The sequence below is a fragment of the Pelophylax lessonae genome, assembly GCF_965119305.1.
Source record: "Pelophylax lessonae genome assembly, chromosome: 6".
Classification (NCBI taxonomy): Eukaryota; Metazoa; Chordata; class Amphibia; order Anura; family Ranidae; genus Pelophylax; species Pelophylax lessonae.
In genome coordinates, this window is record NC_138773.1 from 10,887,764 (window position 1) to 10,899,862 (window position 12,099).

Here is a 12,099-nt window from a genome sequence, read left to right on the forward strand (position 1 = left end):
TCCTCAGATCCAATATCTTTGTATTCGGCGAAACCACTTACCTCCAGGTACAGGGGGTAGCGATGGGGACTGCCTGTGCCCCATCGTATGCCAACCTGTACCTGGGGGGGTGGGAAAGGGAGCTGTTTGCCAATGATGGCGCTTCGATATACCTGCGCCACCTAGTGTTGTGGCGCAGGTATATCGACGACGTCATCATTGTATGGGCAGGCTCGGTGTCCACTCTTCTGGAATTTATGGACTTCATATCCAACAATAATTATAATTTAAAATTCACTGTTCAATATGATACCCAACAAATAGCCTTTCTTGACACTACAATATATCTTACACCTGAGGGCAATATTTACACCTCCCTATACCGTAAAAATACGGCAGGAAACACTATACTTCATTATACTAGTAGTCACCCGCGATCCCTAATACGCAGTATCCCGTATTCACAATATCTTAGAATACAACGTAACTGCTTTCTGGATGATGACTATAAACAAGAAGCTAAGGCCCTACAGCAAAGGCTCTTGGTCCGTGGCTACAGCAAGAAATTACTTAAAAAAGTGTATCAAAGAGCTAATCTCCAACCACGAGATAGGCTTATTTTTGGGTCACGTCAGACTAAACCCCCAAATACTACTAAATTAGTCACTAAATACAGCTCCCAACACCAAACCATACGTAAAATCTTGGACAACAATTGGCATTTCTTAGCAGACGATATTACGGTCTCAAAATACATCAAACCCTACCCAGAGATAGTTTATCGTAAATCTGCCTCACTTAGAGACAAACTTGTACATAGTCATCACAAACCAAAGAAGGAGGAAGATTATTATGGAGCAGTGGGGGGCTATGGTACTTACATATGTGGCCAATGCTCAGAATGCCCCTGGGTGAAAGAGGGGTACACCTCCCTCCTACCTCGGGGAGGGATTTTGAGACCTAGGTTTAGGGCTACTTGCCTTACTGAGGGTGTTGTTTACTTAGCTACATGCCTCTGTGGGGCGTTTTATGTAGGGAAAACAATTATACCCTTTGCGAAACGCATCCAAGACCATCTGTACTATATGGACACTGGACTTATGTCTACACCCATTTGTAGGCATGTAGGCCTGAATCATAATTTCGACCCCCACTTCATTAAATTCATTGTATTAGAAGCAATTAAGAGGAACCCCAGAGGGGGTAATTATGACAATGCAATTCTTAAGGCAGAAGTAAAGTGGATCTATAAATTACAGGCCACTAGGCCACCAGGTTTAAATACGGCCTTATCATTCAAACCTTTTTTGGAATGAATCTAGGGCTGTATTATTGCCTACTATATACATGTAACCATAAGATTAATAAAAAACTCCCCACCCTCCGTTCTTCCTGAAACTCCTCATGTGATCATGCCTTGTATTGTCCATATTGTCCATGTACCTATTGATTCAGCATTTAGACAAACCGAAATACTGTATTAACATCACAGTAATCCATCGTGTTGCCAGAATTCAGGATAGGATACTATTGTATACCTTCCATGTCATTAATCATATGTTGTTCATAATTGATTAATCGCAGCACATATTGCTCATGTGCTGTGAAGTATTAATACATATTATCTTATGATATTTATATTTTTTCTTTTTTTTCTTTGTTTTCCTCTTATTTTTTGCAGCTTTATGAGATCGGAGTCCGTGTGTCAATATAGGATCAAATCGTGACTAAATCCAATGTTCCACCCCTTTCCCTGCTTATCTCTTTTTTGACAGGAGCTTGGGCGCCAAGCCGGGGGTGGTGTTGCCGAGATTTATACCACTCTTCTCCTCCCACATTTTTTCCCCGAGTCCGCTTTCTTTTGATATCGGATGTACAGCGTTCCCACTCATCTGTACCTCTTTGTTGCGGTGCAGCTCTGATTGGGACCGCTAGATGGCGCCCGCACCGGAAGTGACCAGTTGGAGGTCATGAGGTACCTCATCACTTCCGGTGGGACCGCGCTTATAACGCCGAGCGGAATATGGTACAGACAGGCCACGACTAGTGGCGCGGCTGTCCGTTACCAATCAACCGGAGCACATGAGGTAAGTTTTACTACAACGATCTCCCATTTGTACGGCGATAATAGCATTTTTTCTTCACAATCTCTGCTGGCTAAATGTGTTTTCACCCCCTCCTCTCAATATTCACTTTCTGGGTAGGTTCCTAATCGGACTTATCTTTCAGTTCACTCTCAATAATCCTGCACACTTTTAACCTTTTGGTTACCATTGGTCTGCACCTGGTCTATGACCATATGCTACATCTCTATCTCCCACATGGTGTTTGTGCACTCCAGGCTTCATCAACCCCTCTCGTTTCCTTGCCTTATCACTCTATATAGCCCCCTTTTCTCTTCCACAACCTAAGCATGATCTTTTCACTGCTATGGCCCTACTTTTGGAGAACGTGGGTAACGTACCTATATACACTTGATTTTAGTATCATATGGGATTTTTAGTAACTAGCTTCTTCCTTTTATGGAATGCTGTTTTTTTCAGATTTACTCCCGTTCGACCGAGCTCGGTCCAGTTCCTGTTAAAGTAGCGGGGTCAGGTCTGGCTGGACTTTGTAGTTCAGGGTCATTACCCGCCATTGGATGGATCGCTGTGATCCCTGATACACGGACGCTGATATGGCTGCTTTGCTCTAGATACAACTTGTGGTGAGCCCTACTACACTGGAATTTCTATATCTGATTGTAATTAACTGGGTATATTTTTGTAAACTGACTGTATGTTATTCATACTTAGAACCAGCAGAGGTCACCATTCCTGTATTGTCCCAGAAGAAGCCTTCCGGCGAAACATGTTGGACACTAGTGACCCCTAGCACCTTTCAATGGTTCTATGTACATTTAAGTATCTTTGCGATATCAAGATGTATCACTGTATGTGATTGTTTTTATCGAATTTGTAATAAAAATTATAATTTTATCTTGTTTTTGAATTATTTATCTCAAACATATACCCTTACAAGCCTCACCCTTAAAATCCCACCATTTGGTTCACGCCCATCTGTAGCGGTCACTCTGGGGCACAAATAGAGTCCGCAGGGATAGTGATACCATTTTATTTTTCCTTGTCCAATGTATCAATAGGGATGTGGTGTTGGCTTGCTGGGTACATTGGCCAGTGTAGGCATGGCACCTTCCTTTTCTTGTATATTAGAAAATCATTATTTTTTTGTTTACATTTGAGAAATGCCAATCTACCACTCATAATGTTGTGTGTAAACATTTTTGTTATTTTTCTATTGACGATAATTACATCTGTTTGTACCTATTTCTAGAGAAAGAAATTGTGTTCAAGGAGCTGCTGGAGAAGATGAAGATTGAAACTAAACCAATCTTAAAACTGACCCTACAGAAAGTTCTTGAAATTGGTCCAGAAAGTTTAATGACAGAAGACCCCTCTGATGATAATGCATTGTGGTATTTTGTAAGAAGTCTGATGTCACTAAATGGAGAAGCCAGAAATATAAATAAGCTTTTTACGAAATCAGATAATAGTGAGCATAATAGGAATGACAGCCTAATGTTTCTTATTGAAAGTGACTTATTCAGTTACATCCACCCTCTAGATGTGGTCTCAGCTGCCTTTCATTGCTCAGACCATTTTCTGCAGCAAGAAATGATCTCTAAAATGTCAATGTGTCAGTTTGCCGTCCCTCTGCTGCTGCCTGATGCTGATGGCCCAGAATGCACCTTCATGCTGTGGGCAATGAGGGGCATAGTAAAGAAATGGAGACCTCAATCATTAAAAGACAACAAAGGAGTTAAAGAGAGCAGCTTGGTTAAAGTTCCCATGCCAACTATCTCATTTGTAAGACTGGGGAATTGTAGGCTATCAAAGTCAAAGGTTTTAAATCAGCTTCTGGGCACAACACAACACCAACATGAACATTTTATCCACAGGGATATGGAAGGTGGAAATGCTGAGAGGAAAATATCAGACGGGTTGGTGGAAATTTCCTGGTATTTTCCTGGTGGTAAAGGAAAATTTCCAGAGCCCGTGGCTTTTACAAATCTTCGAGGAAAACTTGAGTCTAACGTGAAGCAGCTCAACTTTCTGACAGAAATCTCATCAGTCATTGTGATTCTTACAGAAAGTATCAGTGAAGACCAGTATGAGCTGTTAATGAAGTATAACAGCCATGATACAAAATATCTCTTGATTATTATCCCGGAGGACAACAAAATGATGGAGGACACAGAAGAAAGAATAAAGCTCTTGGCACCTGTGCTTAGTTTAACCCAAGACAATATTTTATTGATTCCAAGAAATACAAATGAGACAACAGCTGGTCTGAAGCTTTTTTCGTCACTTCTGTCAATAGTTCAAAATACCTTCAAAACTCTCAGTCTAGAAAACATGGCCAATGAAGCCTCCAAACATGGGATCTGGATAGATGAGGACTTTGAAGAATGTCAGAAAGCAAAACTGAAAGCAAAAGAGATAACAGATGAAATAGAAGATGTTGTGCAATACAAAAAAGATACAATGAAACTTCAAGCAGAGCCGCTGATACAAATGGCAAAATTAGAAAAGGAGATGTGCCAAATGAAAGGACAAGGGAATAGTAATGGGGAAAAATACAAATCTAACCTCCGAAAACAGTGTGATCTAATAAGACAAGAACAACGGAAATGTGACATTCCAAGTGGAATATCCAAATTTGTAAATGCAATTACATCATCAAATCAATCCGAAAAGTTTTATTTTTTACAGTGGTTAAAATTTAATCTTGATGTTGAGGCAAGAAAATGTCTTTACCCTTTACAAGCTCAGTATAAAGAAACGTGTAATGTACCTGGCAAGCAAAAAGAGCTTGCCGAATTGGATCAGAGGATATCTGACAGTTCATTGGGTATTGAGCACTTTCTGAGAGAAGTGGGTCAGTTCTATGAAGCCTGGCATCACATGGGAATAAAGGGAAGATCAACAGACATAAACTTTGAATCTCTTCCTGAAATAGCTGTGGATCTCCTGTTGGATGGATTTCCTCTGGAGCTTATAGATGGAGAAGCCTCCAGAATTCCTTTACAGTGGATAAAAGATGTACTGAAAGAATTGGACAAGAAAGTCAAAGAAAAAAGCAGACTGAGAGTAATAACAGTTCTTGGAGTGCAGAGCACAGGGAAGTCCACCCTTCTGAACACCATGTTTGGGTTGCAGTTCCCGGTGGCCAGCGGACGATGTACACGAGGAGCCTTCATGACTCTTCTGAGGGTGAAGGAAAATTTTGAAGACGATTTGAGCTGTGATTTCATTTTGGTGATAGACACTGAAGGATTGAAAGCTCCGGAATTGGATTCTCTTGATGGCAGCTATGAACATGATAATGAACTGGCAACACTGGTGATTGGATTGAGTGACATCACCTTAATTAACATGGCGATGGAAAATACAACAGAAATGAAAGATATTTTACAAATTGTCATCCATGCTTTTCTTAGGATGAAAGAAATTGGCAAAAAACCCAACTGCCAATTTGTACATCAGAATGTGAGTGACGTATCAGCTCCATTAATGAACGTGAGGGGGAGGAAGAAGCTGATGGACCAGTTAGATGAAATGACCAGAACTGTGGCAGCCATGGAGAACAAGGCTCAGATTAAATGTTTTTCTGATATCATGGAGTATGACCTAGAACATGACAATTGTTATATTGCTGGTCTATGGCATGGAGTCCCACCAATGGCTTCAGTCAGCAGTGCGTACAGTGAGAATGTCAATGAGCTAAAACAAAAACTACTAAAGTTCATGAAAGACAGGCATAATAGGACACAAAACATTAATAAATTCATTTCATGGGTATCTGACTTGTGGAGAGCAGTAAAACATGAAAACTTCATATTCAGTTTTAGAAACAGCGTGATAGCAAAAGCCTACAACCAGTTATCTAAAAAATATTCTGAACGTGAGTGGAAATTCAATAAAGTGATGCATGAATGGTTCATTAAATCTGAGACACTGATCAAGAATCAGTCTGACGAAACACTGGAAGCCAAAGCCAATGAGTGTCAAAAAGAAGCAGAAATCCTTCTCACAAGAGAGGAAAAGAAGATCTTAGCTTGGTTGGAAGAGTATTTCAGTAAAGAGACAGATTGTGTCCAACTAATAAAATACAAAACAGACTTCGAGATCAGTGCTCAAAACTTGAGAAAAAGTCTTGAAAACTCTTCAACCAACAAACTTAACAAAATTATTCAGATCCAAAAAGAGCAAATCAGGATAGAACATTTATATAGTCAGCACATCGAAAGAATTGAACAAAAGGTCTACAACTTTATAGAAGAGTGTAGAAAGAAAAAACACGAGCCAAATGATGCTGAATTGGAAAAAGAACTTGAAAGAATCTGGAAAGATGCAGTCAATGATCTAAAGGTAAATCATCGGCCAGAGCGTGACATTGAGGGAGAGATGTTCCTAGTGCTCACCAAGGACATGAAAGAGAGAGGTTCTGGTGCTAATGAAAAATTACAGAAGACAAAACATTTTCCCAAACCCAGGGGGCAGCGGAATCCATCACTTTATCAACACGCACGCACAATTTTTAATCAATTTAACCAAGTATATAGGAAATGGAAAGGGGAATTCCGATATGAAGATTTTTTTCAGAGTGTGTTGCGTAAATGCATTAAGTATTCAAGAAAACAAACACACAAAGATGCTGACTATGATGACACATACTGCAGAGAAATATTGAAGATGATTGATGAAAGCTGTCAACATGATGATGCAAAGAATTATTTTTCAGCTGTTTATGAATTAGACTTGAAGTTGGACATTTTGGGGCACGTTCTTGTTGATTTTCAGACAATGCATTTGAACTTTTTAAAAAATAATGACCCCCATGCTAGACTCAATTCACTGAAGCCCCTATACTTTGATACATTCAAAAATGTTTTTCGGAAGAAAAATGAAAGCAAGAGCCTTGCTGAGCGGATCTGCAGGAATTGTTTTAAGCCATCGCTAACTGATCATATTTACAGGAAACTTGGAATTGAAATGGTAGATGACATCACAAATAGCAAAGGTTCTGAAAAATATACTTCTAGAATGTTTTTCCAGTTCACTGTTCTAGAGAGCCTCCTGGAAGAAAACATTTTTGAAAACTATGTGGAATACTCAAGTGACTATAAAAACTTTGTAAAATCTTGGATAACTAACTATATTGTAAAGGAATATAAAAATATCAGTACTTTACAAGACAAAATTCTGTCTGATATCATGGAACGGGTCAGATCTAGTCTCAAAAATCCCCCAACTATAAACCTTCAAGGTGTTTCAGATTTTTTGTCCCATCTGTGTGAGAAATTGCACAGCGATCTGGTATTACCGCAGCAGACAATCAAAGCAATTATTTTTGAAAATTCAGTAAGTATTGAAGACTTTATTAAATATATGAGAATCAGCTTGAATGATACAGAAGAAGAGATCCAAGCAGAACTGAAATCTCTGAGTACAGAAGATGTTCTTTCCAGACTTAAAGTGAAGCCTCAGGATGAACTTTTCAAGAGGGTGTTTGGGTGCGGGAAGCAATGTCCTTTCTGCAAAGTCCCCTGTGAGGCTGGAGGGACGGACCACAAGGAGCACTTTGCATCTGTACATCGCCCACAAGGACTAGGAACTTACAGATGGGCCACAACAGAAGTTCTTTGTCATGATATTTGCTCTACCCTAGTGGTTGGCAATGCAATGTTTAAGAATGAGCTCACAAATGAGAAATATTATGCCTACAAGAATTATAGAGATTATTACCCAGACTGGAAAATTCAACCTGATGAGAGTATTGAAGCTTCTGACTACTGGAAATTTGTTCTCAAAGAGTACAATAATCAGTTTGCAGCAGAGTATAATGCTAAATCAGCTGACTATCCTGAAGAATGGAACAGTCTGACCAGGGAGATTGCAAAGAAAAGTCTCCAGAAAACCTTCAATATATGACAAGATACAATGAAATGTATGTCTATCATCTAATGGTTAAACAATGCCCTGGTATACGAAGAAAACCAGAATGACATTATTTGGCTATTTTCATTACTGATAATCTACTTCAGGCTCAGCAGACTTCTGTATTTCTGTGTTTAACTTGTTTCTCTTTCTCCTGCATATTGTTGTTTAAGAATTTGAAGTTAATTATACATTATATGGCCAAATGTTTGTGGAACACTGATAATCACACCTACAGTATCTCCCAAAAGTAAGTGCACCCCTTATATTTTTGTAAATATTTTATTCTATCTTTTCATGTGACAACACTGAAGAAATTACACTTTACTACAATGTAAAGTAGTGAGTGTACAGCTTGTATAACAGTGTAAATTTACTGTCCCCTCAAAATAACTCAACGCACAGCCATTAATGTCTAAACTGCTGGCAACAAAAGTGAGTACACCCCTAAGTCAAAATGTCCAAATTGGGCCCAATTAGCCATTTTCCCTCCCCGGTGTCATGTGACAAGAGTCAGGTGTGAATGGGGAGCAGGTGCATTCAATTTGGTGTTATCACTCTCACTCTCTCATACTGGTCATTGGAGGTTGAACATGGCACCTCATGGCAAAGAACTCTGTGAGGATCTGAAAAAAAATATTGTTGGTCTACAAAGATGGCCTAGGTTATAAGGAGATTTCCAAAACTCTGAAACTGAGTGGTAGCACGGTGGCCAAGACCATACAATGGTTTAACAGGACAGGTTCCACTCAGAACAGGCCTCGCCATGGCCGACCAAAGAAATTGAGTACACAGGCTCAGCATCATATCCAGAGATTGTCTTTGGGAAATAGACTTATGAGTGCTGCCAGCATTGCTGCAGAGGTTGAAGGGGTCGGGGGGGGGGGGGGTCAGCCTGTCAGTGCTCAAACCATATGCTGCACACTGCATGAAATCAGTCTGCATGGCTGTCGTCCCAGAAGGAAGCCTCTTCTAAAGATGATGCACAAGAAAGCCCATAGACAGTTTGCTGAAGACAAGCAGACTAAGGACATGGATTATTGGAACCATCTCCTGTGGTCTGATGAGACCAAGATAAACTTATTTGGTTCAGATGGTGTCAAGCGTGTGTGCCGGCAACCAGGTGAGGAGTACAAAGACAAGTGTGTCTTGCCTACAGTCAAGCATGGTGGTGGGGGTGTAATGGTCTGGGGCTGTATGAGTGCTGCCAGCACTGGGGAGCTACAGTTCATTGAGGGAACCATGAATGCCAACATGTACTGTGACATATTGAAGCAGAGCATGATCCCCTCCCATCGGAGACCTGGCCGCAGGGCAGTAATCCTACATAATAACGACCTCAAACACCTCCAAGACGAACACTGACTTACTAAAGAAGCTGAGGGTAAAGGTGATGGACTGGCCAAACATGTCTCCAGACCTAAACCCTATTGAGCATCTGTGGGCCATCCTCAAATGGAAGGTGGAGGAGCACAAGGACTCTAACATCCACCAGCTATGTGATGTCGTCATGGAGGAATGGAAGAGGCATCCATTGGCAACCTGTGAATCTCTGGTGAACTCCATGCCCAAGGGGGTTAAGGCATTGCTGGAAAATAATGGTGGCCACACAAAATATTGACACTTTGGGCCCAATATGGACATTTTCACTTTTGTTGCTAGTGGTTTAGACATGAATGGCTGTGTGTTGAGTTATTTTGAGGGGACAGCAAATTTACACTGTTATACAAGCTGTACACTCACTACTTTACATTTTAGCAAAGTATCATTTCTTCCGTGTTGTCACATGAAAATATATAATAAAACATTTACAAAAATGTGAGGGGTGTACACACTTTTGGGACATACTGTATATTAGTTTGTTGGGCATTCTAGTACAACACCATAAAAATTATTTTCCCCCTTTCCTCTCTTCTTGGAAAACTTTCCACAAGATTTTGGAAGGCGTCTGTGGGAATTTGAGCCCTTTAGTGAGGTCCTGATGTTGCAAGAGAAGACTTGGCTCATCATTGTTCCTATTCATCCCAAAGGTGTTCAGTAGGGTTGCAGCCAGGGCTCTCTGCAGGACAATCAAGTTTCTTCACACCAAACTGGTCAAACCATGTCTTTATGGAGCTGGATTTGTGCACAGTCATGCTGGAACTGAAAATGATATTTACAAGACCGTTGCCACAAGTCTGAAAGTACGGGGGAAGGCTAGAACCCGCCATCATCCAAAAGAACATCTTTGAGGTCAGGTGTTCAGTAGGGTTAAGGTCAGGTCGCACCATGTCTTTACAGACCTGTCTTTGTACACAGGACACAGCAATGCTGGAAATGAAAAAGGTCTTCTCCAAGCTGTTACCACAAGAATTGGAAGAGCACAGTTGTCTACAATGTCATTGTATGATTTAGTATGAACAGAAACCTTCACTGGAAACACCTGAACCATTTTTTTATTTTTATTTTTTTTTTGGGGGGGGGGGGAGGCGACAACACATAGCTTTGTCTGTATATCGTGGCTTCTATCGGGAGACTTCCTTTCATAGTTTTACAATAGTTGAATTAAAGGATCTAATGAAAAGTTGAGTTTCCTAGAACATATTTTATGATTTGCATGGTATTTATTAAAGCACTGTACTATGTTGTTCAATTTATGTGGCACTATCAAAAATCTAAAGCAACTTTTACATACCTACTAATACCATTATGAAGACTTTAATCCTGCTTTTTAACATGAATGGTCAATGTATTTCTTTGTTAGTATTACAAATGAAATAATCACACCTATGCAAATGCTGACGATTATTTTTATGTTTGCCTTAATTGTTAAATCAAAATATCATATGAGATTACAGTTGGATATGTGTTTATTATTAGGTAATCAATACATGTGGCAGTTCTTGTTTCTGTACTTAGTTTATACAGTATATTTTATATAAGGCATTTTCCTATTACAATGAGCTTTAACTGGGTAGATCTGAGCATGCGTTAGCACAAAGTAATCTAATCATACAAATGTATCTATCCACTGTGCATGAAAAATAAACACTTGGCAATACATGTGTGTATGCATTTTTTTCTCAACACCTTCATTACCTGTTAAGGTGGACCTTCGTTTACCTTTTACTGGTTGTATAATCTTGGCCCTCCTTTTTTACACATTTAAAAACCTTTTTTGAGGGTGTGGGGGTTAGCTACATTGGGGATCACCTTCCCTGAAAGGCAGTACAAAGGCAGGTCTTTTCTTCAAATTCTGACTTGTAGTCAGTTTTATTAAAAAGGTTGTACAGCAAAACCAACAAAACAGAAAATAAATCTGTAACAGAACAGGACACCCTGGACCAGGTACCTCAGTTGACAGATGCTCCTAGTGCTTCCAGAGGGGCTCCAAGCACTCCACCAGACACCGTAACCACTTCAGACCCCACAAACCGCCGCAGCTTGGTTAGGGTCTCGCAATCTCCTACCCACCCTGGACCTATGACAAGGCTCCAGGTTCCCGTGGGTGAACCTCTCTTTCCCCAGAGAGTGCAGCAGAACATGCTCTTATACAAGCTCTTACAAGAGTTTAGGGATTATCCAAGGCAGTATGGAGGACATATCAATGCCTTGTAGCCGATTCCCCCAATGAGAGACAGGACTCTAGATTGAGGGTGAAGTAACTCTAGAACAACTTTATTGAACAAACTTATATACAGTTTTCACCCACAAGGTTACCACCCAGGTGGACCTTGTTGAAGACTGGACGTACCATTCACCATCCAATAGGAACAGAGATTTACACTCTCATACAGTGTACACAAAAATATACAATGTGGGACAATCCCCCCTCCCCCTTAGCATCCAATCCACATACCTATATACATCCCATAATACGTTTCTAAGGCAAACAGACAGAACAATGGGAGGTCATTAACACTTAACAATGAGACAGGGCAATACACATTCCCTCCCAATACACAAACAATAGTGAAGTCTGCGAATGACAGTCGTTGTGTCTCTCTCACAGCCAAGCATGGAATACACTGTGTAAGGTGGTATTAAATCTTCATATTTCTATATGAAGATTTTGCTGACAAATATTTAAGCAATCCAAACCATTACTTATCTGTCTTTCACTCATAGTGACAGTTAGTAC

The 12,099-nt window shown here is 40.2% G+C and overlaps 1 protein-coding gene across 1 annotated transcript in view; it reads left to right on the top strand.

Moving 5' to 3' along the window:
- LOC309557620 (uncharacterized protein) overlaps positions 1 to 8,213 on the top strand; it is a 132,796-nt gene extending 124,583 nt beyond the window's left edge. Inside the window, exon 4 of the mRNA XM_082260411.1 lies at positions 3,313 to 8,213. Within this exon, the coding sequence (XP_082116537.1) occupies positions 3,313 to 7,973 (4,661 nt within the window). The 3' untranslated portion in view covers positions 7,974 to 8,213. The remainder of the gene's footprint in view (positions 1 to 3,312) is intronic.
- Positions 8,214 to 12,099: the final 3,886 nt, after the last annotated feature.